Source organism: Phoca vitulina, unplaced genomic scaffold, assembly GCF_004348235.1.
Source record: "Phoca vitulina isolate PV1807 unplaced genomic scaffold, GSC_HSeal_1.0 scaffold2, whole genome shotgun sequence".
Classification (NCBI taxonomy): domain Eukaryota; kingdom Metazoa; phylum Chordata; class Mammalia; order Carnivora; family Phocidae; genus Phoca; species Phoca vitulina.
The window spans coordinates 11,292,861-11,320,549 of record NW_022589705.1 but is presented as its reverse complement, the minus strand read 5'-3'; the positions used below and the strand labels follow the sequence as shown (position 1 = coordinate 11,320,549).

General features: G+C 41.8%; 2 protein-coding genes across 9 annotated transcripts in view; one reads left to right on the top strand and one right to left on the bottom strand.

Moving 5' to 3' along the window:
- The window catches only part of GPSM2 (G protein signaling modulator 2), a 58,229-nt gene extending 56,405 nt beyond the window's left edge, over positions 1-1,824 (top strand). For all 4 annotated transcript variants that reach the window (XM_032422133.1, XM_032422125.1, XM_032422107.1 and 1 more), the window contains one exon: positions 1,132-1,824. In XM_032422133.1, coding sequence (XP_032278024.1) covers positions 1,132-1,359 — 228 coding nt within the window. In that variant the 3' untranslated portion in view covers positions 1,360-1,824. The remainder of the gene's footprint in view (positions 1-1,131) is intronic.
- On the bottom strand, positions 1,566-27,689 carry CLCC1 (chloride channel CLIC like 1). Of its 5 annotated transcripts, XR_004301544.1 has the most exons (13): positions 27,600-27,683; positions 19,232-19,372; positions 18,734-18,835; positions 16,564-16,671; positions 14,140-14,361; positions 12,843-12,983; positions 10,642-10,735; positions 9,283-9,380; positions 8,726-8,872; positions 6,072-6,413; positions 4,353-4,640; positions 2,318-3,037; positions 1,566-1,651 (listed from the first exon to the last, which is right to left on the bottom strand). XR_004301544.1 is itself a non-coding variant. In XM_032422168.1 (12 exons), exons 2-11 carry the CDS (start codon positions 19,358-19,360, stop codon positions 4,383-4,385), a joined length of 1,641 nt encoding a protein of 546 aa, XP_032278059.1. In that variant the 5' UTR covers positions 19,361-19,372; positions 27,600-27,689; the 3' UTR covers positions 1,913-3,037; positions 4,353-4,382. The 5 variants fall into 5 exon arrangements, 4 of the variants coding, with proteins under 4 accessions (XP_032278059.1, XP_032278035.1, XP_032278051.1 ...); XM_032422168.1 differs by lacking the exon at positions 1,566-1,651 and having other exon boundaries at positions 1,913-3,037; positions 27,600-27,689; XM_032422144.1 differs by lacking the exons at positions 1,566-1,651; positions 27,600-27,683 and adding an exon at positions 27,558-27,578 and having other exon boundaries at positions 1,913-3,037.

Sequence of the window (27,689 nt, the reverse complement as noted above, 5' to 3'; positions counted from 1 at the left end):
AGTGCACAGTGCCCAGCAAGAGTGGGCACTCCGACGTCAGCCTGCATATTCCCATGCTGGAGCTTACAATACCAGACACTCTATGTACACTTTTAAGTGCTTGTATTTTTTAGTTGATCAATAACATTTCTAATGTACTTCTAAAATAAGGATCGGTAAGTTACAACTTCAAGGAAAAAATCTGGACTATTTAACAGATTTAAATGCTTAAGACAGGGCTAGACAGAGAACATTTTAGGCTTTTCAGGCCCCATGGTCTTTGTCACAACTGCTCAACTCTGCTGTTGTAGCTGGCAAGCAGCCACATGTAGTTCATCAACAAATGAGCATTGTGGTGAAATGAAAAGGAAACGTTATGTACAAAAACAGGAAAAGAACACAGTAAGATGGGATAGAGTAGAGCCTAGTCTAAGGGTGAATTCTAGAACGCAAATGCCCATACCCAGAACAAGTTGGCAACTCATTCACCTCTGGTTGCTTCTGATTCTGCACAGCTGGGATGGTATCTGGGGCTCTGTTCTTTCTAAAAATCCTTCAGGTGCCTTGGTGGGCAGTGAGAACCACTTCTCCAAATGGCCCCTCCCAGAAAGTGGGTTCCGGTTTGCTGACCCCTGGCCTGACACAGAATCTGTAAGGTAGCGCTGCAGGGTTTTTGTACCTAACATTCTAAGGATTTGAGAAGTTGTATTTGCCAGTGCTTACTCTGTAATATTTGACCTTGTATCTTAATTAATCTTACCAAAGCCATGATGTTACACTTCTACATAATACTTGCTAGATTCTGATTATGTAAGTCATGGCAAAAGTTTGTTTTTTTCTAAAGATCTTATTTATTTATTTGACAGAGAGCACAAGTAGGCAGAGTGGCAGGCAGAGGGAGAGGGAGAAGCGGATTCCCCGATGAGCAGGGAGCCCGATGCGGGGCTCGATCCCAGGACCCTGGGACCATGACCTGAGCCGAAGGCAGACGCTTAACGACTGAGCCACCCAGGCGTCCCAATGGCAAAAGTTTTATCAGGTTTCAGGTCTGAAGATTAAATTTCTGAGACGAGGCAAAAAAAAAGTTTTTTTTCTTGTGATGACAAACATTAATGAAGTATTTGTGTTTTAATCTCTCTCATCCATTTTCAGGGGTCCAGATTAGATGATCAAAGATGTGCTCCACCACCTGCTGCCACAAAGGGACCAACAGTACCAGATGAGGACTTTTTTAGCTTGATTTTACGTTCTCAGGCAAAAAGAATGGATGAACAGAGAGTTCTTTTACAACGAGATCAAAACAGAGACACTGAATTTGAACTGAAGGGCCTTTTGCAAAGTAATGCTTTGTTGGAATTTAAAAATACAGGAAAAAAATAAGCAAACCACTAGTTATTATGGATATTTTTTTAAAACGACCTTATTTCCTTTCAGAACACTGCAGGGAAATTCAATCTATTACTTTTTCCTTAAGAGGAGAAATTATAGCACTGTAATACAGCTTAAAATGTTCTAGAATGATGTAAATATTTAACCTTTAGTAGTATGATATTAACATTCCTCTGGACACGCACTTGTTGCAGGGTGGAGGGGTCTTATAAAAGGTGCTTCATCAACTTTTGTGATTAAGGCTCGGGATTGTGTTCTTTGGCAACTTGTTAGATTCCTTTACCTAGAGTTTGTAAAGTAGGAAGATAAATGAATCTAGACTAGAATTTAATCCTCTTGCTGAGATAATTTTTTTTAATCTTAATTGACAATGGCATTCTTTTATACTGAACCATGGATGTAGTGAGAAATTTTGCTGTTTAGTAAAAATAACTTACCTGACCAATGTGTAAAAAAGTTAGTCTTATTTAAAAAATCTAGATCTTTTTTCTGTTAAGAAAGTCATATTTTCAGTATGTTATTAGTTCGAAGCCATTATAAAAACTCTTAAAATAAACTTTCAGCATGTTTTGGGCCCTTTAATTTTAAAGTGTGTGTGTGGCTTAAAATTATACCTTCTGTTACAAAACACTGGTGTAAAATTTTTTAAGACCTAATGTCAAAACAAAACAAAACAAAAAAAACACCCCGAAAACTCATGTGGTTATATCAAGAACCTAGGCCTTGAAAATAGAAAACAGATGAAAACTCACAAAATTTAAATATGAAAGATCTAAGTTTAAGCCCTCAGTCACCATTAAGCCTTCCTTCCCCCTCCCAGAAACTGAAGGTAGTTTACAAGGGTATAGAATAGGACATGACATAAAGTTAGCTTAGGAAAAGAACACAGTAAGATGGGATAGAGTAGAGCCTAGTCTAAGGGTGAATTCTAGAACGCAAATGCCCATACCCAGAACAAGTTGGCAACTCATTCACCTCTGGTTGCTTCTGATTCTGCACAGCTGGGATGGTATCTGGGGCTCTGTTCTTTCTAAAAATCCTTCAGGTGACTTGGTGGGCAGTGAGAACCACTTCTCCAAATGGCCAGTGTTCACAAAAATAAAATAGAAAGATAGTTACTCGATCTGGAATCACATCAAAGGCTCAGGGGAAAAAAAGATTATTCTTGGTTCTAAGATCAAATTTTGTCAAAAGTACTCAGTTAACACCCGGATCATCTTACGTCTTATATATTACATATACAATAGAACGTCCTAGACAACATCCTTTTAAAAACTGCACGTAAGTATCATGGGGTTTTTTTCTTACCAGCATATTCAATGAGCAAAGACAGCATATCAAATTACAATAATGTAAAAATAGGTGTTTATTTTGTGTATACAATAGTTCTTAGACCCTGTAAACATTCAACATTATCTATTCCACTTAAACACTGCTTTTATAAAGCTGTCTACCCAATTCTGATTTTCCTAAAAGCCTGTTGCTAAAATTCTTGATTCTAATGATAAATATGGGCTGGACAATAAACAAGTCTATTTCACCAAGTTATAAACTGGCCTTGATCTGTTCGGTCTGCTTTAGTGTCTTCCCTAAATTGCCGTCATCATTCAACAGCAGTGGTATGTTGCCTCGCTAGCTGTCCAAGTGGACTGCATCCCCAAACGGCTATCTGTAATGAGAGAATACAAAGATGAAATTCTACTTAATTCTTTACAGATTCATTTTTGGATAAAAAGCAGTTAGGAGTTCAAACAGCATTAACTCCACTCTCACAGTTAGTCTGTCACCTGAGGCATTCATTGCTCTTCAGAATCCTGTCACAGCTCAGAGGACAACTACCATCCTGGGCACATATTTACCAATTAGTGTGAACAGGTCTGGCCCTCAGGGAGGACTTAATATGCACCGATGTTCACGAATCTACTCCAAGCTGCAGGCATCCTTGCATTAGTTCATTTGTCCCATACCTACTGTGTTGCAAATTTTTCTATAAAATCCTGTTGCTTTTTCTGGAAAGAACTACTACCTTTCTGATGAATTACTAAAGATGTTTGCAATATTAAACTAGAAAATAATAATAAATTTTACATCCTCTTGCTGAGGTAATTTTTTAAAATCTTAATTGGCAATGGCATTTTTTTATACTTAACCAGGGACATAGAGAAATTACGCTGTTTAGCAAAAATAATGTACTCGACCAATGTGTAAAGTATGTATTTGGTGGGGAAAGGGTAAAGCTATTCTCCGTCTACTGACTATGTAAGACCAAGATCACCGATTAACAAACTGTGGTAACTAAATTCTCCTGGCCATCTTTAGGTCTGTCTTAGCTGAGGGTAAAAAGGGGCGACAAGGAAGCAGGCCCAGTCAGCACTGGAAGAGTTGAGCGATGGAGGCAGGATTCGCAACAACGAAGCCATGATGAGCTGGGGCAGCCTCCGCAGAGACAAGGGGACCCAGACTCCGTGACTGCAGTTAAGACGCTGAAGTGCATGAAAAGGGTAAAGCTTACGACAGTGGACTTTCCTTAAAATAGTTTGAGTACCTACCACTTTTGGAAACATATCAAATCCAATGCACAACTAACAAATCATTAACTGAAGTAGGTATTACAGGATGTCCACTAGGCAACACACCTGTCGGCTAGTTGGTTCCTATATATGCATGTGAACCATAAAACTTATTTTTCCATGTTTCCTGATTCAAACTGACCTCTTATCTGAAATCAGTGATGCTTGCCATATGTTCATCTATGAGATCCTGTTCCAAAATCAACACCACAAACTCCACAGGAGGTACCAATATGAAAATGAAATTACACAAAAGATAAAAATTAAACAGAAATACATGGGTATTCGTTAGTTCTGACGGTCAATAAAAATATTCATGTTTAAGTTGGCACATGTAGGGTAGTAAATGTCAGAATATTTGTAGAGAAGAGCAAATAGTTGTGAAGAGTATACTTTACAAAACCCAAAGATGACCTCTGAGCTGTGGTCCGAGGCTGTGCTCCTCTAGCCACATGGGCCACTCTCCAGATCCTTCCCACCACTGGCTGGGCTGGACGCGCTGCCTTCCTCTGGGCTGCCTCTGGCATCAGTCCCGAGCTGGGCCTTTTCCTCTGCAGGTGAACCTTCCACCTTCTCTGATGTGTCTGGGCCAGAGACAGGCCTACAAGACTGGCTGCTTTCGGTACTGCTTTCTGGCAGTGTGCTTTCTCCCTGGATTCCACCAAATTCTTTGGGCTTTGTATCCAAAACAGGTAATTTATGCTGTAGAGAATGACATTTTAATTTTTTAATTAACATAATGTGAAGATTCAGTCATCAAACACGTTTAACAAGTTCCTATGCAAATCTGTTATCAAATTCTCAACTCCTTCAAATCCCAGCTCCAGTGCTGTGCTGTAATTATGTAAATGTTAGTAAGCCTCACAGAACCCTGCACGGAGGAGTGGGGGCACTCAGGATATTCCAGGTGGTCTAGCGACCCAGCTTTAGGAGAGGGCAAGAGGACTGGGGACCAGTACTGCTAACTCCTCTTGCCTGGTGAGAATAATTCATTCGACAAATATTTACTGAGCCTGTATTCAGTTCCAGGTACTGGGGAAACAGCAGGAACAAAACCAACAAAAACCCTTGCCCTCACTGGAACTTCCATTTTGCTTGGGGAGACAATCAAGCAACAAATTAACAAAGTACCAAGCTGGGGTCAGACGACTGTTTAAATTAGGGTAATGTGAAAGGTGATACAGGAGTAAAGACTTAAAGAAATGAACCACATTTCGGCGTTCTAGACAGAGAACAGCAAGTAAAAAGGTTCTAATTCATGGAATAGTGAGGAGGCCCTTGTGGCTGAAGGAGAGTGAGCATAGGAGGAGAAGAAATCCATGTACTAACGGAGGTGGACTGTGGACAGATCAAGGAAGCCCTGGGCCACCGAGATAAGTAGCTTTCCCTTTAAGTGAGATGAGAAGTCCCTGGAGAGTTTGAGATGAGTGGTGCATTACCATTAACTATTAAATGAAAAGAACATCTGAAAATTTTTTAGATGTATGCAGGTATGTTTATTCTTATAAGAAACTCCATGGGAAGGGATTCTAATTTTCTAGATTCTACTGTGCTCACAACTGTTTCTCAAAGGTTTACAGTTACAACTTAAACTTTGCAAATGACAATGTAAATTCCTCTCTCAAACAAAAACGGAAATGTCCCTTTAAATGGCCAATAACGTAGAAAAAACACCTCAGCATTCTGCAGGTAGAAAGTAGAGTCTAGCCAATGATGCCAAGGATTTGGGAAAGCGGGGTGTGTGACCCCTCCCCACCCACTCTCCCACCCAGCTGAGCCTTTAGGGGTCTCCTGCAGGTTCCCCCAGGCTCCGGGCCTTCAGTGAAGACTTTTCTCTGAGCTCTTCAAAGGCAGAAATTTCAGTCACGATTACTTGGTTTCCTATGAAATTTCGTATGAATTACTACCTGTTCTAACTACCGTTAAATAGGATTTAACATAAAAATTAAATCTCGTTTTAGTTCTTCTGAGAAGGCTGAACTTTTGGCCAGAAAACAGAATAAACAATTATATTAAGAATGATGTAATTAACCGTGGCAGGTAAAAGAGAAGAATCGCCTAACCGGAAGCTTTACAGGAAGCACGGAGGCAGGCCTACATGAAGGACGGCAAAAGAAACAATTGCTGACTTACACTGGGTACCACCGTGGGACGCTCCCTCGCCTCTGTCTGGGGTACATCGCATGGCCGGAGCACTTCGGGGCTCTTGGTGCCAGTCCTAGGTATCAAGTCAACATCTCTCTCTCTCATACCATCTCTTCTACCCTCATATGTTCTGTCATAAGGGCCTTGCTCAAAGGGGCTGATGTGGCCTCTATAAGGGAAACGTGCATCACCTGCTCCACCATGGGGTCTATCACCAACTGCCTGCAGCCGTCCTCTATCAGCTGGCTCAAGTGCCCGGGGTGGTTCTCTTTCAGGACCACCTAAATGTCTCAGCATATTAACTGATTTTCCAGCACCATAGCAGAAACTCTAGAAGGAAAAGAAAGAAATATATAGTATTTAATGGCTGACTTGCAATGAAATTATTCAGGGTGCTAGCAAAATTACCTAACTTGACTTAATGGCATTTGGAGACATAAACATGTTTATTTCACTGTTGTTTCATTTGTGATCTCTTGTTTAGATTAACACTAGGCCAGAGTAGCCAACAAAATGTGAGAAATCATGAAGTGATAAGTAGACATTTCAATGAGCTGAACACCCTTTCACTGAATTGTAACAAGGTCAGTTTGGCTAAAACCTAGAAACTTAAATTGGAAGGTACTAATTGATAACTGTTCATCAGATGTCTATTTTCACACCCACCATATAAGGTAAATGCTAAAAATTAGTGTTACACACATCATTACATCAGCATTCTCATGTAGGGTAACTTTTCTACAAATACAAACGGCCTTAGCGACAACCAAAATTCAACAGGCTTTGAATCCCATTTCATGAGAAAAACTAGGCAGCAGTTCTCAAACTGTGGCCCAGGGACCCCTGGGGGGGATCCCTGGGACAGTTTCAGGGACTCTGTGAGGTCAAACTTTTCATACTTCAAAGACCTTAGTCTTTTTTATTCTTCCCTTCTGAGTGTATGGTGGAGTCTTCTGGGGCTGGAATGACTTCTTCACTCTACTGGCTCGTCGACTGTGTGCTTGTGTAAACTTGTATTTGAAATTTTTCTTAGTTTTAATTCCTAATATGGTAAATATCAATAAATAAAACCACTATAAACAAGGGCTCTTTGTGGTCTTCAGTTTTTTTGTTTGTTTTTTGGGGGGTTTTCTTGTTTTTTTGTTTTTGTGGTCTGCAGTTAGGGCAAAAGGGTCCTAAAAACAAAAAGTTTGAAAATCACTGTGCTGGACAAACTATTTAAAGACAGAAGCAGTAAAAGTCCTTTTCTAAGGCAGATGAAGAAGAGATGATGGGTTTTTGCTTATAATTTCAGCTTCAGAGACTAACTACAAACAGTCCCCCACCTACGATGGTTCAACTTAAAACTGTTAGACTTCACGATGCTAAGAAAGTGATAGTGCGTGCAGTAGAAACTGTACTTCAAATTTAGAATTTGGATCTTTTCCTGGACTAACGATTTCGGGTCCAATCCTCTCTGGTGATGCTGGGCAGGGCAGATCCTGGTCAGCCACTGGGTATCGAGGGTGAACAACCCCTACCCTCACAACCACTCCGTACCCACACAACCATTCTGTTTCTTTCAGTACAATATTCAGTGAACTATGTGAGATATTTGACATTTTGTTATAGAATGGGCTTTGTGTTAGATGAATTTGCCCAACTGCAGGCTACCATAAGCATTCTGAGCATGTTTAAGGTGGGCTAGGCTAAGCTACGATGTCCTGGAAGCTAGGTGTAGTATATCCATTTTCGACTTACAGTGGGTTTATTGGGACGTAATCCCATAAGTCAAGGAAAATCTGCACTATTATACAACTAATATCACCTAACAAAACCATACCCCTAAACCGGACTCTTGTAATCACAAGCCAAAAAACAAAACCAAAATAGGAACAATTTCAAAGTGAATAAAGTGTAGTAAATTTTGTATCCTTAGGGAAGAAAATCCTTTTTAATTTAATAATTTAAATTGGAAGGTACTGTCTGATAACTGCTCCCATGTTGTGTATATTCACACCCATCAGAGAAAATAGACGCTGAAAATATTTAAAGTTATAAACTTTAAATAGGTTAATTTCTTCACAAATGCAAACCTGGTTTTTCCCGTGGCACATCTGGGTTCTTTAACCTTTTAAGTGACAACTGCTTTATTAGAGTAAGGGCCGAAAATCAATAAAAAAAGCTGAAGAGACCATAGATGAATGATGAATAATGTTTCTTCTTAACAAATGTCTGTTCCTGGATTCCCCAACTGTTTCTCAGTAACTCACCTTCTTCCACATCCCAATTTGATTCTGTGAAAAAGCCAATGCTCTTCCCTTCTTAGTGCTGCAAAAACTCAGACTGAAATAAGAAGGCCCCCTTTCTCAAAGAGGACAAAAACAACTGATTTCATGTATATTAATTCACCAAGTTGAAGAACAAATTTAGAAAAATATTATTCTAAGTCACTGCCATGACATCTATAGTCAAACTTGACAATCATTTTCTTGCTTAAAGGAATATACATGTAAGTATAAATAAATCTGTATCACTTAAAAATCATCTTCTCATACCGTTAAGCAAAATTTAGCCTGATTTACAACAGCAAAAAATCTAAGTTTTAGAACTGCCTTTTTTTCTACAAGCGCTGTTAATAGTCAACCGTGCTGTAAACTAACCAGGACAGCTAATGCCATAATGATCAGCACTGGAATGTGAAGTAATACTGGGATCTCCTTCATGAACTCTTTAATAAATTCTCCAGCTCCTTTCCCAATGTGTTTCAGTGGCTCCGTGACAAAGTTGGTGAATGTAACCGCCAGTGCCTAAAACAAAAGATAACAGCAACTTAACTTTTCCCTCAAAAGACAATGAGGGGCACCTGGGTGGCTCAGTTGTTAAGCGTCTGCCTCCGGCTCAGGTCATGATCCCAGGGTCCTGGGATCGAGCCCCGCATCGGGCTCCCTCCTCCGCAGGAGGCCTGCTTCTCCCTCTCCCACTCCCCCTGCTTGTGTTCCCTCTCTCGCTGTGTCGCTCTGTCAAATAAATAAAAAATCTTTAAAAAAAATCAATTAAAATGTTTTAATGTGAAAATCATTGTGTAATGGAAGTATTTTTTCTAGAACAAGGGTTTATTATTAGCAAAATGACTGTAAAAAACACTAATAACTTTAAATAAATACAAGAAATTTTTGATTCACTTTGTGTAAGTAACATTTACAAATGTATTCTATACCTTTGTTGGTGGGACCAACCAAATAGGGTTGACTAATAAGAGCTCGTAGTATTTTTGGCATGGGTCATCCTTATAGGTCCATGAACTTCTCAACAATTCTATTTAGAGAAATAGACAAAACACTGAGTCATTAAAAAAAAAAAAGTCACATTTCATTCCCAAATAAGACAGCATTTTGGTTTTGTCCCTGTCCCCATCACCAACCAATTTTAAATGCTGGTACAAACAGACTCCCTGTAATACGGATTTAAAAATTTTTCATCTTATGTCCAAAATGTTTATCTTAAAAATCTCTTCAAATTAGACAAGTCTTATGTAGATATTATATTTTATGAAATTTTCTAAAAGGTTAAGTATTAAAAACTGTTCTTTACACACACAAATGAATCCAAATAAAACCACGGAAATCTGAGATCACTGAATTATATGCAAGTTGATATCCTGGCTATGAGATCGCACTGCTGTAACCGTATAAGACGTTTACACTGGGGGAAAATGGGGAAAGGGTACACCGATCTGTTTTCCTTCTTACAACTACCTGTGCATCTAGAATTATCTCAGTAAATTTTCAATTTAAAAAATCCGTTACTTTACAAGATAAAGAACATTACTAGTTCTCCCAATTTTTCTAAATCAGGTTTATGTACATTACATACTAGCCTGAGCTAGAGAAGGCGTTCAGATGTCCCCTGTAGCCAGGAAGCGAGGCCAGATTGGGTTAGTTCCCACAACTTAAAGAACCGTTAATATGGACGCCCTGTTTTGTACAATCCGCAAGGATTCTATTCTGGGTCCGTTCTTACGGACTTGCATTTATAAAGTGCCCTTGAACACTAAACCATTCCTACTGCTAGATACACAGAACTAAAGGCAGCCAACAGTAGTGACAATGTATATACAGTCTGTGAGGGGAAAAAAGTTAAAGAACTTTCCTCCTAGGGAAAAAAAATGTGTAGTAAAGCTACAACTTAACATTTCATAAGTCAGTATAAGGAGATTAAGTCTAAGATGGATCTTAATTCATATAAACACTGATTCACTTCTTTAATGCACACGCTGGACCCCCTTCCTAAGGACCAGACAAACAAGATGAGCTCCGTCTCCGTCACCGACCGACGGAGGAGACGGCAGCACTACGGGAGCTGACAAAGACACCGTTCCTAGTCCCTCCCCATGAGGTTATGGGAGCACGAGCGGCCGGGTCTGAACCCTGCCTCTTCTCGCATCTTCTTCTGACACTGAGGACTCAGTCACGGAAAGCCTCCTTCCAGCATTTTCTCATTTCTCTGTAATTACTAATATGTTCTCTCCTTCCCGGAAATTCTATTCAAAATGAGGCCCAGCAAACCGACCCCTTACCCCAGAGGCTTCCAATCCAGTCCATCTTCTCAGCACACACATTGTTCAACGGCTCCAGCTTGGCAACCTCGGCCTGATGCTGCGCGAACGCGAGCTGAGCAACACCAAAAGGGAGCTGTGAGCAGCTGCGGACATGAAGTTATGTCTACACATCCAAAACCCTGACTTCAAAACCTATCTTCACCAGACACCAGACGGTTCACGGTTTTTTAGTAGGAAAAAAACAAAAACATTTCTAATAACTTTTTTTTTTTTTTTTAAGATTTTATTTATTTATTTGAGAGAGAGAGACTGAGAGAGAGAGAGCACATGAGAGGGGGGAGGGTCGGGAGGATCAGAGGGAGCAGCAGACTCCCTGCCGAGCAGGGAGCCCGATGCGGGACTCGATCCAGGGACTCCAGGATCATGACCTGAGCCGAAGGCAGTCGCCTAACCAACTGAGCCACCCAGGCGCCCCAAAACATTTCTAAATAGCAGCTCTTTTCCACTCATGGCAAAGCACAGTCTTAATGCAACGAGTGAGGATAAAGAACTATAGCTTCCTTCTTTGTAAGTAATTTTGATGAGAAAGGCAAACCTTTGTGCTAAAAAGGATTATTTTATTTTTTTTATTTTTTATTTTTTTTTTTTTTAAAGATTTTATTTATTTATTTGAGAGAGAGAGAATGAGAGAGAGAGCACATTAGAGGGGGGAGGGTCAGAGGGAGGAGCAGACTCCCCGCAGAGCAGGGAGCCCGACGCGGGACTCGATCCCGGGACTCCAGGATCATGACCTGAGCCGAAGGCAGTCGCTTAACCAACTGAGCCACCCAGGCGCCCTAAAAAGGATTATTTTAAAAAATCAGTTCAAATATAATTCATACCACACCCAAAAATATAGTTGTATATATTAAATGACTACTTCTCATTTTCTTTCACAATTCATGATAAAATCGTGTTTTGTGGGGCGCCTGGGTGGCTTAGTCATTAAGCGTCTGCCTTCGGCTCAGGTCATGGTCCCAGGGTCCTGGGATCGAGCCCTGCGTCGGGTTCCCTGCTCGGCGGGAAGCCTGCTTCTCCCTCTCCCACTCCCCCTGCTTGTGTTCCCTCTCTCGCTGTGTCTCTCTCGGTCAAATAAGTAAAATCTTTAAAATAATAAATAAATAAAAAATAAAATGGTGTTTTGTTCTGGATAGTTTTCAGCACAAGTGGCCTATATAAAGATAACATATTTTTTAAATGTCCAAGCCCTGGGGGAAATTGCTGAGATAACAATATTCAACCAAACTTTTTTCCTTTAATTTGCAAACAATTAGTTCTAGAAGCTATAGAACTTAGAGCAAAAGGTTAAGGATATATCACAATGATTTAATCAGATAAATTCATCAAAAATATTTTGCCACTTGACTCACCCTGCTAGAAAGATCTAAAATTGTCCTTCAATGCTATTTCAACAGGAACAGTAGTGCTTCATTTGACTTTCTATATTCAGCATGATCCCAATTTTGAAAGAATTAAAATTTAGGAAAAAATCGGAAAGAAATACCTCAAAATATTGACAGCAATTATCTTTAGGTGACAAAATTATAGGTAATTAAAAAAAAGAAATCAAATTTCTGGGGCACCTGGGTGGCTCAGTCAGTTAAGCATCTGCCTTTGGCTCAGGTCATGATCCCAGGGTCCTGGGATCGAGCCCCACGTTGGGCTCCCTGCTCAGTGGGGAGCCTGCTCGAGGATTCTCTCTCTCCCTCCGCCCCTCCCCCTCCCCCGCTCCTGCTTGCTCTTTCTCAAATAAAATCTTTTTAAAAAAATCAAATTTCTCTGTATAACTTTCTATCTTTTCTAAATCGTCTACTATCAACATAGCACTTTCATATTCAGAAAATAACCTAACTTTAAAAAATAACATTTTGATATCCTTTCTGGCAAAGAATAAAAGGACATACCTTAAACTACCTACATAGAATTTTTTAAAATGCATCCACCTAGCTCTATTCTGATTTAGCCACCCAGATGCTACCCATGAGAAACTGGGTTAGGGAAATAGGCCTGCACCAAACTGGTCAGGGACCCGAAACACCAGGGACAGGTGAGCGGCTGCCAGATGACAATCCGGCATCTCTGATCAGAGGCAAGGTTATACGCTCCTCTAAAGGCACTGAGGTCTTCTGTTATCATGAAGTAACACTGAAAAACATGAAAACCTCCCACCTATTTAATACCTTATATAGATACATCCAATTCCATCCCAAACTGATGAGGAAACTGATGAATAACACACGTCTCAACTGGGTGTACCAATGCACATACGTCCACAGCTCGGTAGCGACTAATCCCACGATACAGAGCAGACACAGAAGCACCTCGAAAACAGGAAGAAGCGGAGAGCAGGGTTACTGCCAAGCCACCATTCCCGCCGAGAAATGATAATCCTCAGCAGAAACGAAAGAACTGGTCTCAGACACGCAGCAGCATCTGTGCCATTCTGCTGCACGGCCATGGAAACAGAAGCGTCTGCGCACGGGTTAACGTAACTACGGTGGAGGGGTTTTTTTTTAATTTTTACATTAACCTATATAATGTATTATCGGTGTCAGAGGTAGAAGTCAGTGATTCATCAGTCTTATATAGTACCTAGTGCTCATTACATCACAGACCCTCCCCAGTGACCATCACCCAGTTACCCCGTCCCCCTAACCCCCTCCCCTCCAGCAACCCTTTGATTGTTTCCTATAATTAAGAGTCTCTTATGATTTGTCTCCCTCTCTGGTTTCGTCTTGTTTCATTTTTTCCTCTCTTCCCCTATGATCCTGTTTTGTTTCTTAAATTCTACAATATCAGCGAGAGATAACTGTCTTTCTGACTGGCTTATTATTTCGCTTAACGTAACACCCTCTAGTTCCAGCCACGTTGTTGCAAATGGCAAAATTTCATTTTTTTTTTTTTGATGGCTGAGAGTATTCCATTGTATATATAGACCACATCGTCTGTAGCCATTCATCTGTCAATGGACATCTCAGCTCTTTCCATAGTTTGGCTATTGTGGACATTGCTGCTATAAACATTAGGGTGCAGGTGCCCCTTTGGATCACTACATTTGTATCTTTGGGGTAAATACCCAGTAGTGCAATTGCTGGGTCGTAGGGTAGCTCTATTTTCAACCTTTTGAGGAACCTTCATACTGTTTTCCAGAGTGGCTGTACCAGCTTGCATTCCCACCAACAGTGTAGGAGGGTTCTATGGTGGAGTTTTTAAAGCATTTTTAAAAATGAGCTGCTACTGGGCGCCTGGGTAGCTCAGTCATTAAGCGTCTGCCTTCGGCTCAGGTCATGATCCCAGGGTCCTGGGATCGAGCCCCGCACCGGGCTCCCTGCTCCGCGGGAAGCCTGCTGCTCCCTCTCCCCCACTTGTGTTCCCTCTCTCGCTGTGTCTCTTTCTGTCAAATAAATAAATAAAATCTTAAAAAAAATAAAATAAAATAAATGAGCTGTTACTTATGTCCCCCTTGTCCCATCTTACCATCAACAGATTATATGGATCCACTCCAAAGGAGTCTTCAAATCGCCACTTCCATGTTTCAAAATCATGAAACTTAAAATTAATTAAAATATCACTTAGTGCATCATCCAAGGCTCCTGGTTTCCAATCCTCTCCACTGAGAAACTTCTGTATTTCTAACAAGGTTTGTCTTTTTAGGATAATCTCAGCATCATAATGCATATCATCTTTGTTTTCTTCAGGCTGAATTAAATTTGCCCAAAAAACAAAACAGAACAAAACAGAAAAGAGAAACACTTCAAGACAAAAGCCGATTTGGAACTAAATATATATGTGGTTCATATTTCACAAGTATAAAATAAAAATACTACTATCCACCTATGTGTCTAACATAAAAAACAGATCATACATGTGAAAAACATTTCAAAAATATAAAACTCTATGCAAACAAGATAATGTGCATCTTACCCACAGTTGATTCTTACTACTGGCAACAGTTTGTTCGAGGCCGTCACCGCGGACACTAGTTAACAAACACCTGAACTACAGCTCCCACAGGAAATCCGGGGGTGCGTTCCTACCATTTTCATCAGGCAGGCAATACATAACCCTTCTATGTGTTTCTATTTAAAGATACCTTATTTAATATTTTTGATTAACACTGAACTCGGAACAGCCAACAGCACTGTAACTCCTGCCCGCACAGAGCTTATCTAACGTGGGTATTTTCCCTGGAAGGCACATCCTAGCCTTCTCACGGCTCAGAGGCACTAGGCAGCACTACTCGTGGGAGTTATTTTAAACAGCCGAATAACATCAAAAGTGTGAAATACATAGCACTAAATAAACCATGAAAAAGTACTTGTTTATAGTCTGAGAGCTGAAACAAGAAGGCAGAACACGGCCGTGCTCAGCCTCAGCTGGGAATGGGCACACCAGGCAACACAAATGCTCTGCGCATGTCCGAGAGCGGCGCAAGAGCTCCCCAAGTATTGACTTTGAGGTTATAAAATAAGGTTAGTGAGTACGCAAGTTCGCAAATATGGAATCCACAAATAATGAGCATCAACTGCTTATTTTGATTCATTTATGATTTTCCATTTGCTGACTTTATTTTCAACTAGCCTAAAATACACAGTAATACAAATTTTTTTAAAAAAGGGTTTGGTTTTTTAAGATTTTTATTTATTTATTTAACAGAGAGAGAGAGAGCACAAGTAGGCAGAGCGGCAGACAGAGGGAGAGGGAGAAGCAGGCTCTCCGCCGAGCAGGGAGCCCGATGCGGGGCTCGATCCCAGGACCCTGGGATCGTGACCTGAGCCCAAGGCAGCCGCCTAACTGACTGAGCCACCCAGGTGCCCCCCAAAAAAAGGATCTTAAAAGGCAGTCAAATTGGAGTGTCCGTGAACAAACATGATATTTATAACTATCTTTATTAGCGTGAGTTCAGGTTAGCAAAATCACTATAAACATTTTACATTCGTTAACCAGTTAACACAAACAGAAAAATGTTTCTCTTTTATAAAAATACAGATACTTACATAAAAGCAAATATAAAATCAGAAAAAAAACAAAGTGTCATGTAACATCACAAGTTAACATGAAAGCTAACATGAAAAAGCAGTCATCCATTACGATTTTTAAAAAACCTTGAACTAAAGAAAGCAAAACAAAAAAACCTTCAACTAAATATTGCCCATTATCTCCATCATAGGAATTTTTTGGCGCTCTGTGTCCTTATCCCATACACGCTTAAAAGACTTGAATTAAAGGATGCATGTATGAGAACATCTGCTCTTTCACTTCCAAAGTAAGATGGGATTATTAAATATTCATCTAACACTTAAGTTTTTTTTTTTTTTAAGATTTTATTTATTTATTTGACAGAGAGATAGATAGCGAGAGCAGGAACACAAGCAGGAGGAGTGGGAGAGGGAGAAGCAGGCTTCCCGCCAAGCAGGGAGCCCAATGTGGGACTCGATCCCAGGACCCTGGGATCATGACCTGAGCCGAAGGCAGACGCTTAACGACTGAGCCACCCAGGCACCCACCCCTTAAGTTTTCTTGATGTTTGACTCCACAGAGTGAAAACAAGGACTCTAAAAAATGGAATCTTAACATTAATTATGAAAAATATGCACATGATATGCAATTCTATGAAGTAGCCCTTGCCACAGTAAAAAGCTTCCGGGTGGTGGGAGGGACTACTTAAAGCACACTGTTCTTTTTCTCAGCACAGAATGATCTTACATCATATGAATAAGAAAGTGTGCAAGTGGTAGAAAACAAGGGCCAGCACAGAATTTCTTTGCCAAGTCATGAATGTGTCAAATTTCCAACTGTTTAGTAAAGTTCAAACAGCAAGTTTAAGGCACCTCCCCCCATTTGAAATTAATAAATAATGAAAATATCCACCACACTGATTAGTATCACACCAACACTCACGAGTCCGAGCTTTCTGGCTTCAATCAAAATCTTATGTAAGTATCTCCTAAAAACAGGATTGCTTTGACTTTCATAGTCTTCCTTCTTTTTCTTTTCACACTCATCGATCTGTAATTACAAAACAAATTCAACATTAGATAGCATCAAAGTTTCATGTAAGGGTCAAGTTTCTAGCCTAGTGGCCCCATCAAGATCAAGGTAATACGAGCTTGCGATTATCAACTATATGAAAATGTAGACCGTCCTACCTTCTGTGGGTTCTCTTTGCAAAGCATTAGAACCTGTGATAACCAACTTTTATTTTCTAACGAAGTATGAACCATGAATTGAGTTAGCATTTGAAATGGGCTTCAGATGATAAACATGACAACTGAGTATCACACACAGACTTAAGAGAGAAGGACCCTTGAAAAGTCACATGGCAGTTTCCTCCGCTTGCAGGCAAGGTTTACAAACCTCTTTAAATTTCTCAAGAGAATTTTTGAGAGAGAGAGACAGAGAGCATACACAAGCACGAGCAAGGGGTGGGGGGGGGGGCAGAGGGAGAGGGAGAATCTTAAGCAGGCTCCATACTTAGCATGGAGCTCTACATGGGGCTCAATCTCACCACCCTGAGATCATGACCTGAGCCAGAATCAAGAGTCAGATGCTTAACCAACTGAGCTATCCAGGTGCCCCTTTAAGAGAATGTTGTGTGTGTGATTTTTTGTGTGTGGTTTTTTGTTGTTGTTGTTGTTTTTTAAGATTTATTTCTTTATTTTGGGGGTGGGCAAAGGGAGAGGGAGTCCCAAGCAGACTCCATACTGAGCATGGAGCCGACACAGGGCTCGATCTCACGACCCTGAGATTACAACCTAAGCGGAAACCAACAGACTGCACCACCCAGGCGCCCTGAGAATGTTTTGTAAAACAAAAATTCAAGACTCCATTTTATCAATCATACTTTTACAATGCTGAGCCCAAGATGCAAAGAACGGAATGAAGAATTTCTGTATTTCCTAGTGTGCAGCCAAACAAGCTCATGATACTACAAAACACAGTTAAACTGAGGCAAATTTTATCCAAGCATTTCTTTGCTAGCACTCGGGTGAGACAGCATTCACACCTGGTAAGAACCACAGCAGTGCTGACAGATCTGGAATTGAGATCTGAGATCTCTGTATCTCCGTTCACAAGCTCCCCCAGTCTCTCAAGCTGGAAACCTCCTTCACTCTATCCCTTTTCCCTCCTCCCTCAGCTACCCAAATTTGCCTATTCCACCTTGGAGAAATCCAACACTTTCCTCTTCAGTACCTGTCACTGCCCCAGTTGGAGCATTTGGCATTGCTGGACCTCTGCCACCCCTCTCCTTCTGAAGCCCCCTCCACTGGGCCACCAGCTGATAGCCTCCACAGCCAAGAGACCGGTTCCCACCCCTCAACATGCATTTAAACCCCTTAACAATCTTGATTTATTTCCTTTCTCATAAACTCCACTTCAGCCACACAAATAAAAAGATTGGATAAATGATGAACATAAGAATTACTCTTGCAAATATAAGGGATTATTATAATTTAGTATGTGTGGTGGCTTTTCCTTCATGTTCATCAGGTGGTCACAGGCCCATTTCTTCATGGGCTGCCTTTGTTATGAGTCTATTATGATCCAGCACTGTGAAAGGTGATAGAGAATCAAAAATGAATAAAACGTATTCCTTGTCCCTGGGGCGCCTGGGTGGCTCAGCCGGTTAAGCATCTGCCTTTAGGTCAGGTCATGATCCCAGGGTCCTGGGATCGAGTCCCGCATCAGGCTCCCTACTCAGCGGGGAGCCTGCTTCTACCTCTCCTCTCCACTCATGCTCTCTTCTCGCTATCCTTGTCTGTCTCTTTCAAATAAATAAATATTAAAAAAGAAAAAAACCCGTATTCCTTGTCCCAAGAAATGTTCAGTCTGGTAAAGAAAGAATTACAACATGGTGAGATAAATGTTATTACTGGAAAATAAAAGTACTATTAAAAAAAAAAGACAAGGCCAGAGTAATGAAAGAGAAGACAAGGCTAGAGTAACTAAAGAAAAAAATTATATATAAATTGTACAATACACACACAGAAACACATATGTTAGCAAAGACAGGAAACAGCAATTTAACACACTATAAATATAAAATTCATGAATTAAAAAAAATTCAAACCTTATGAGTTAAAGAATCAAGTTTGCTATAACATTCCAACAATTCATCAGCATGTGACAAGTCAGGACTGACTTCCTTTTTCTCTGATACACCATGTTTTACCTAAAGCAAAACAGAGATTTTATTTCTTTATAGTTCAGCTGTGAAAATAACCTAAAGTTAATGAAGACTAAAAGTTGACTTCATCATTTTATGACTTTGTCATAATTCATCTGTGTTGAACCAAAAAAGAGTCTCAAATTTATATACTAGCTAAGAACTAAAATCAACTTAGCTGGCGGCTCGACGGGCTTTACATTCATATTCAACACAGAAATAAGCAGGTGGGGTTGAAATCATCTTAGACTAAAAGTCAGGGAGATATTCTACGTGGCTGCTAGTCATTGGTACATGACTCTTGACTCTGGAAGCTCTGCGAGAAACAGTAACAGAAGTACACTATTTCCATTATAGGACCGATAAGGTCTTATGTACATGCACATGCATTTTTTTTAATACCTGAGATTTTCTCATTGTTCCTGAAGCAGCATCATAGTTAAGCATGTCTGTGGGGTCAATCCAGTCATCATCATGAGCATAACCGGTTATCAACCACAGACATTCACAAAGGAGCAGAGAATACAGCATCCTGCATGAAGGCTAAAAAAAATTTTAATAGACATAATAAAATACAATTATTTTTAGAAGAAATGGTTTTGTAATAAAAACTACTTCCTTCTAGTGCTAAGATAATGTTTTCTTACTGAATAATAACTGAAATAAAAATACTCAGTAAAATGGTATTCACATTTAAACACATACACACACATTTGTGCTGAGACAAAAAGAATATAGGAACTTTTCACAGGATTCAGAATTCCATTCCTAGGCTTACGCCCAAGAAATGAAAACACATATCCACACAAAAACTTGTACACAAATGTTTACAGCCATATTATTCACAACAGCCAAAAAGAAAATTCAAATGTCTATCAACTGACAGATAACTAAAATGTGGCATATCCATACAATGGGAGAGTACCAGGCATAAAAATGGATGAAGTACTGACACGTGCTACAACATGGATGAACCCTGAGAACACTGTGCTGTGTGAAAGAAGCCAGGCAGCAAAGACCACATAGTACAGGATCCCATTTATATGAAATGTCCAGAACAGGCAAATCTACAGAGACAGACGGTAGATTAGTAGGTGCTCAGGGCTGGGAACAGAACAGACGGCTGGCAGTTAAAATGGTACAGGGTTTCTTCTTGAGGTGATGAAAAATGATCTAAAACTGTGGTGATGGTTGCATGAATTGTGCTCTTTAAATGAGTGAATAGTTTAGTACGTGAATCGTTGCTCAGTAAAACTGCTTTAAACAAGAAGAGGTATTGGGGCGCCTGAGTGCCTCAGTCGGTTAAGTGGCTGCCTTCGGCTCAGGTCATGGTCCCAGGGTCCTGGGCTCCCTGCTCATCGGGGAGTCTGCTTCTCCCTCTCCCACTCCCCCTGCTTGTGTTCCCTCTCTTGCTGTCTCTCTGTCAAATAAATAAATAAAATCTTTTTAAAAAATAAAATAAAAAAGAAGAGGTATTTAACCAAACCCTCTCCCCCCCAATTTTTTTTTAACACATGGAAAATAAGAAATGTATAAAATTAACATTCAAACAAGGTGACTGAACTCCCAAACCACTCAGAGAAAATAACTTGCTTCATCTAAGCCTCTGCAGAAACACTGTCAAATCATTTCAATACTTAATACCGCCTCTATTCGACACTGTCCAATACAGTAGCCACTAAGCATATGTGGCTATTTAAATTTAAACTAATTAAAATTAAATAAAATTAAAAATTCAGTTCCTGGGACGCCTGGGTGGCTCAGTTGGTTAAGCGACTGCCTTCGGCTCAGGTCATGATACTGGAGTCCCTGGATCGAGTCCCGCATCAGGCTCCCTGCTCGGCAGGGAGTCTGCTTCTCCCTCTGACCCTCCTCCCTCTCATGCTCTCTGTCTCTCATTCTCTCTCTCTCAAATAAATAAATAAAATCTTTAAAAAAAATAAAAATAAAAAATAAAAAATAAATAAAAATTCAGTTCCTTCTTCACGCTAACTGCATTTCAAGTGCTCAACACCCACATGGGGCTAGTGGCTGCCACAGTGGACAGGGCAGATCTACAACATTTCCATCATTGCAGAAAGTTCTTTTGGACAGCCTGTCTTATACTTAACATGAATAAAAATCAGGTAAGGGAATTCCCAAGTGAGAAAGTAAAAATAATGTAAAAATAAAAGTAACTCCAGGGACACCTGGGTGGCTCAGTTGGTTAAGGCGTCTGCCTTCGGCTCAGGTCATGATCCCAGGGTGCTGAGACCAAGTCCCGCATCAGGCTCCTTGCTTGGCAAGGAGTCTGCTTCTCCCTCTGCCTCTGCTGCTCCCCATGCTTGTGCTCACGTGCTCTCTTTCTCTCTCCCTGACAAATAAATAAAATCTCAAAAAAAAAGTAACTCCAGGCTGTATTACACACTCCTTTATGCTCCCAGCGTGCTCTGTTTATTCGTCTAGCACAACACACAATGAAATTAGCCACGTATTGGTCAGGCTCTCCCATTGACACAGTGGCTGTCAATCTTGGCTGTGCATTAGAATCACCTGGTGAGCTTCGAAAAGTCTCAATCTTCTGGCCACATCCCAGATCAAGCAAATCAGAATTTCTAAGGGTGGGACCCAGGTGCTGGGATTTTTAAAGCGCCTCAGGTGGTTCCAATACACAGCAAGGGTAGAAAACCACTGTGCTATGACGTGAACTTTTCCAGGGGAAAGTAACATCCTACTCCAATCGGAATTCACCATCGTGACGACTCTCCATCTTGCCCCCTCCACCTCTCCAAGACCAACACCTAGCCTGGTGGCTGGTGCAGGAGAGACATGCAATAAATGTCAAGCAGCAAATGCAAATGGTCAAAGCCACACAGGGATTCACAGGGTTTTAGAGGTTCAAAGGATGAAGCAAACTCATCTGACTGGGAGAAACTGGCACCACTTCATGGAGGAACGGGCATGGGAAACAGACAGGGAAGTGTGGGTAACATGCTAAGAGGGCAAGGTGAGGAGGCAAAGGAGCAAAGTGAACCTTCGAAACCGTAAATTCGAGGATGGACGTGGCGGGGCCGGGAGATGGTTGCATGACAAGATAGGCTGGGGTGACGAGGCCCACGGCCAACCTCATCTGCTAACAGTAGCTCTGAACGCGTGGGAGCCACATTGGGGGAAAATAAAAGTAGCACTAAGTGTACAGAATGAGGGAAAAACTGGACTCAGAGAGTCCTACAAGGAGGGTGAACTAGCCAAAGGAGGCTGAACTGCGTTCTGAAGATTAGTTCTACAGGCCTCAGCCACAGAATGCACGTAAGGAAAGGAGAAGATGGTAAGCATGGCCAAGATTTCTAGGCTGACCAACAACAACAAGGTGGTATTATTAACTTCAAAAGAAATTCAGAAGGAGAACATGGTGTTGGGGAAAAGTTCAGCATTCATTTGTTCAACATTTACTAAATACCTACTGGGTATTGGGCACTGTCTTAGCTGACAGGGATACCAGGAAACTAGCCCAGCCAGGTTTTAAGAAGATACATGGTGGGGAGGGGCACATGGGGGCAGGGGACAAGATGAGACATAAGCTGACAAAAAAACAGATATAATTTCAGATACACCCTATGAAAAAATAAAGCAGGACAATGGCAGGATGGATTAGGCAATGTTGAGTATTTTAGGGAAGGCCTCGGAGATTAAAGATAGCCACAAATTCCATCAAGTCCCCATCGAGAGATGGAGTTTATTGTCCCTCGTCCTGAATCTGGGCTGACCCTGTGACCACTGTCAACCATGAAAAGAGGAAAAACTGAAGTAAAATTAAAGCATTTATTTGGGGTTTAGAATTGCAATTTGGGGAACAACCCAAATTGTGGCCCACTGCAGGGAAAAAGCGGTTTTTATAAGAAAAAGGAGGAAGTATAAGATACCTAACATCAGTTGTTTACCAAGAATTATAATTGGAAGATATTACAATTTATAATTGTTTTCTAGGTATGTCAGTTGCTAGGAAAGTCCCTTTTGCAGAGTGTCCAATTTTTGTTAAAAACACAGACACATCGTCAAGGTGCTCAGTCATATGCCCTTGCCCAGTTCAACAGTGGAATGCAATTCCTCTTTCAAAAATGGGATGAGGGGCCCCTGGGTGGCTCAGTCGTTAAGCATCTGCCTTCGGCTCAGGTCACAATCCCAGGGTCCTGGGATCAAGCCCCACATCGGGCTCCCTGCTCAGCGGGAAGCCTGCTTCTCCCTCTCCCACTCCCCCTGCTTGTGTTCCCTCTCTCACTGTGTCTCTCTCTGTCAAATAAATAAAATCTTTAAAAAAAAAAAATGGATGAAATTTCCGTCACCATCTTCTTACAAGCAAAGGTTTTACATAGGTTCACAATATTTAGCCAAAATATTGTGGTAGAAGCGATGCTGTGTTGGTTCTGGGCCTGGCTTGGCCTATATGAGGTTTAGCTGCTTCTACTTTGGAATGCCTGCTCTTTGCTCTCAGCTGCCATGCTGTGAGAAGGCCTGGCCACACGGAGAGGCCATGTGCAGAGGGCACACTAAGCTCCCAGCTGGCAGCCAACATCAACAGCCGGCCATGTGAATGAGCCATCCTGGCAGTCCCAGGTCAATCCCATGGTAACAGACTTGCGACCCAGCCAACATCATGTGGAATAAAAGAACTATGCAGATGAGTCCAATCAAGATCCGTAAGCCCACAGAATCATGAAATATAATAAAATGGTTGCTTAAAGCCTCTAAACTTGGAGGTGGTTTGTCACACAGCAGTAGATAACCACAACATTTACGCAGACAAATGATAAGAAGCAAACCTTAGGAAGACTTGGGAAAAGAACATCCAAAGAGTAGATACAGCAAGCATAAAGATCAGAGCGGGGAGAAAACTTGAAGCATTCAAAGAACAGCAGGAAGGTCAAGATGACGTAGTAACCCCACACTCCAAAGCACTCCTAGGGCTCCTACATCCGATCAAAATGAAGTAACAGGGGCCAGGTGTACCCTCTTGCCCGAACAACCGAAACCTCTGCACAAAGTCTAGGGAACAACAGCTTTCAAGACACTGGACACCAGGCAAGCAAGTATAATGGTCTCTGAAAAACGGAAAACACACACAGACAGCCCTTCCATTGCCCCAGCTTACTGCCTTAACAGTTTCCAGGCCATGGGCACAGGAAGAGGGAACTCAGGCAGAGCCCAGAGAGCCCCTGTGGAAACAGAGCTGAGAATCTGGGGAGACCGAGGCAAGAGAAAGCTGCAGAGAGACAGAACTCCAGACATCTGCAGAGGGTCCCTGCAATATAAAAGGATATCTGGTCTTCGACCCCAGTTCCTTCAAATACCATAGGAATTTCCTGAGTGACAGCAGTGTCTTTTGTGATGAGATGCTACTGACATGACTTTGCTGGGCCCCAAGGTAGCTTCGGGTTGGGGATGGTCATGAGAAAGACCAGGCACATGATTAGAAGGTTGGAACTTTCAACCATCAAACCTCAGGGGAAGGAAGTAAGGAAAGTGGTCACCAAGTTCAATCACTCAGCCAGTGATGTAATCAGTCATGCCCACATACTGAAACCCCAGTAAAAAGTCTGGACACTGAGGCTCAGAGAAGCTGGTTGGTGACACATGGATGTGTCAGGAAAGTGGCATGCCTGGATTCTATGAAGAAAGGACACAGAAACTCCACATCTTCCTCCACAGACTGCCCTTGTGTGTCTCTTCATTTGGTTGATCCCAATCTATATCCTTTCTAATAAAACTAAGTATAGTGCTTTCAGGGAGTTCTTCCAGTAAGTCATTCCAGTGAATTATCCAACCTGACAGAGTTGTGGGATCCCCCTAATCTATAGCCAGTCGGTCACTAGTGCAGATGGACCCCAAGACGTGTGTCATGGAAGCAGTTCTACATAGAACTCTGCCCTTAACTTGTGAGGGTGTGCACTATTTTGGGCACACAGTGTCAGAACTGAACTGTAGGACATCCAGTCTGCGTCAGAGAATTGGTCTGAGAACACTCCCCCTTGAGTCTTCAGCAAGGTGCGGATCAGTGCACACATAGCAGGAGACTACCTCAGGCCTGAAAAAGAACCACTGAAAGGATTCAATACAAAAATAAACAGGAGTAAGGGGCGCCTGGGTGGCTCAGTCGTTAAGCGTCTGCCTTCGGCTCAGGTCATGATCCCAGGGTCCTGGGATTGAGTCCCACATCGGGCTCCCTGCTCAGCAGGGGGTCTGCTTCTCCCTCTCCCACTCCCCCTGCTTGTGTTCCCTCTCTCGCTGTGTCTCTCTCTGTCAAATAAATAAAAAAAAAATCTTTAAAAAAAATAAAAAATAAACAGGAGTAAAAATAATTAGGACACAAACTTGTAATAAAGATAAAACCAAAAGTTAATTCTTTGAAATGACTAAAAAAAAATTGATAAACACATAGTAACATTAAGAAAAAGAGAAGGCCCCCCAAATTAAGAATGAAACAGGATAAGGGGCGCCTGGGTGGCTCAGTCGTTAAGCGTCTGCCTTCGGTTCAGGTCATGATCCCCGGGTCCTGGGATCGAGCCCCACATCGGGCTCCCTGCTCCGCGGGAAGCCTGCTTCTCCCTCTCCCACTACCCCTGCTTGTATTCCTTCTCTCGCTGTGTCTCTGTCAAATAAATAAATAAAATCTTTAAAAAAAAAAAAAAGAATGAAACAGGATAAATTATTTATGACTAAAGCACTTAGCAAACCAGGAAGAAAAGAAAACTTCGCCAGACAGAGTACTACAGGTGAACACACTACTTGAAATCTTTCCCTCTGAGATCAAGAATGAGATGAGGGAAAAAGCTCTGGAAGATTTCTGGGATACTGACAGTATTCTATTTCTTTCTTTCTTTTTTTTTTAAAGATTTTATTTATTTGACAGAGAGACCAGCGAGAGAGGGAACACAAGCAGGGGGAGTGGGATATATATATATATATATATAAATATAAATTAAGAACTAAGTTGATAAAGGGAGTCTCTGAACTGAGCAGAAGCTCTGAGATGGCAGCGTATGAAATCAAGGCTACAGAAAAGGCTTTTCAGAGGCAACAAGGTTTTACACTCCTTCAAAACAGAAATGAGTAAGGAGGGGTGGAAAGAAAGGTTCTAAAGCAAAAAGAAGAGAAGCTGACAAAATTCACTTTACTACCCGATATCAAGAAGACGGTGAAATGGTCCACTGGAAAGCCAGGAGTGGCACTGTGTGTCAAGAAGCTAGGATGGGGAATAGAGATCTGGGAAAACAGCTCTATAGGGAGCATTATACAAAGGGAGATGAATCAAAAACTCTTCAAGCAGCTGAGTTTTGACTAGGACTCCCACAGTCATGTTATTAAGCTACCTTACTTTCTCCAATAATGATCAGCAGATGCAGAACTTATCCAGGACTAGGAACTGAAGAAACGATGGAAGACCAGGACCTGAGGCAGAAGTGGAACCAGCCTCAAATTTAAGTCCTCCTGCCAAATCCCCTTGGTCACTGACTGAAGGCTGGAACTCCTTGAGAAATCTTACAGCTGATCTCACACTTCCTCCAAGTAAAACTGCATCTAAACCCGCCCGGGATCTTGTTAAAAACAGCTTCTGATTAAGTCTGAAGTGGGCCTGAGATTCTGCAATTCTAACAGCTCCTGGTGATGGCAGAGATGTTGGCCCACAGACCACACCCTGAGCAGCAAAGTGTTTAGGAAAAGTAACCATCCTGTGTTGGTTTAGTTTAACGGGGGCACCTGTGATTCTACTACTTGGCAGTTACTAATAAGCTCTCTCCTCTAGTTCTTACTTTTTAATCACCTTTCTCATCTATTTCAGGTTTTGACACTAATATCAAAATTATATATAATAATAGCAGTGTTTGATTACTATGTGCCAAAAACTGTTACATACATTCATTCATTCAATTCTCCAAAAACTCTCGGTAGTAGTACGGTTATCTTCATTTTACAGATTAGGAAAACAAGTAAACTGAGTGGAGAGCTACCAAGAAAGACTGAGATCTCCAAGGAAAGTCCCAGCTGAGTGGAAATCGGCACAGAAAAAAAAGTATCTGATTTCGATGAATTACACGTGTATGAGAAAGACAAGACTAACGAGTCAAATTCCGTATTAACCTAGAAGTTGCATGGCACAAAAGTCAGGAGTTTGCAATTTGGTCCGTTCGCCTATGTGTAGTTGGCTGGAGCCGGGGCTCTCAAACTTGAGAATGGGCACCGCTAACAGCTTCCCAGAGGATGATGACGCTAATCTGGGGACCACACTTTCATAACCACTGCCACGGACAAAATATGAATTGTTTTTCACCACCCACTCATAAACCTGAATCTCTAACTTTTTTACATTCAAATCAGATTTAGAGTTTCAAAAAAATTCACTCCAACCAAATCCGAGCTATTCCGCTGACGCCGTTTGCTCAAATTCTGCGTAAAGTTTTCCGAGATAACTAAAGCCCACAAAAATTCAGCGTTCGCTCGGGTCTGGCTTTGCACTTGCCTGTCCCTCTCCCTAGGCCGCTCTTTGAACCGTGTAACGCGCGACAGCAGCCGCGCTACACCCGAAGATAAGGCGGCCAGTCGCCCGCTCATCCTGGCACCCGCAGCGCCGCGAGGCCCCCCGAAATCCCGGAGAGCGCGGCCCCCGCCCCGGGCAGCGTCCGCGGCCTCCCCCGCGCCCGCCGCCCGCCCACGCCGCCCGCCGCAGGACAGACACCCGACCGCGCCGACTCACGGCCCAGTCGCCAGCCTGCGCCTGGGAAAGAAAGACACCTACCCAGCCAGCTGAAAAAGATGGCGAGCCGCCTGCCGGGGCGCTCGAGCGCTTCAGCGGGCGCGGGGCGCCTCGCGCGTCCTCATCGACTCG

Coding starts and splice junctions, on each gene's coding strand:
- CLCC1 (XM_032422168.1), bottom strand. CDS start 19,360: ATGCTGTATTCTCTGCTCCTTTGTGAATGTCTGTGGTTGATAACCGGT. Junction 10,736..12,842: donor ATTGGATGTATCTATATAAG/GTATTAAATAGG, acceptor GGTGTTGCTCAG/CTCGCGTTCGCGCAGCATCA. Junction 8,873..9,282: donor GGTTGGTCCCACCAACAAAG/GTATAGAATACA, acceptor CTTTTGTTTTAG/GCACTGGCGGTTACATTCAC.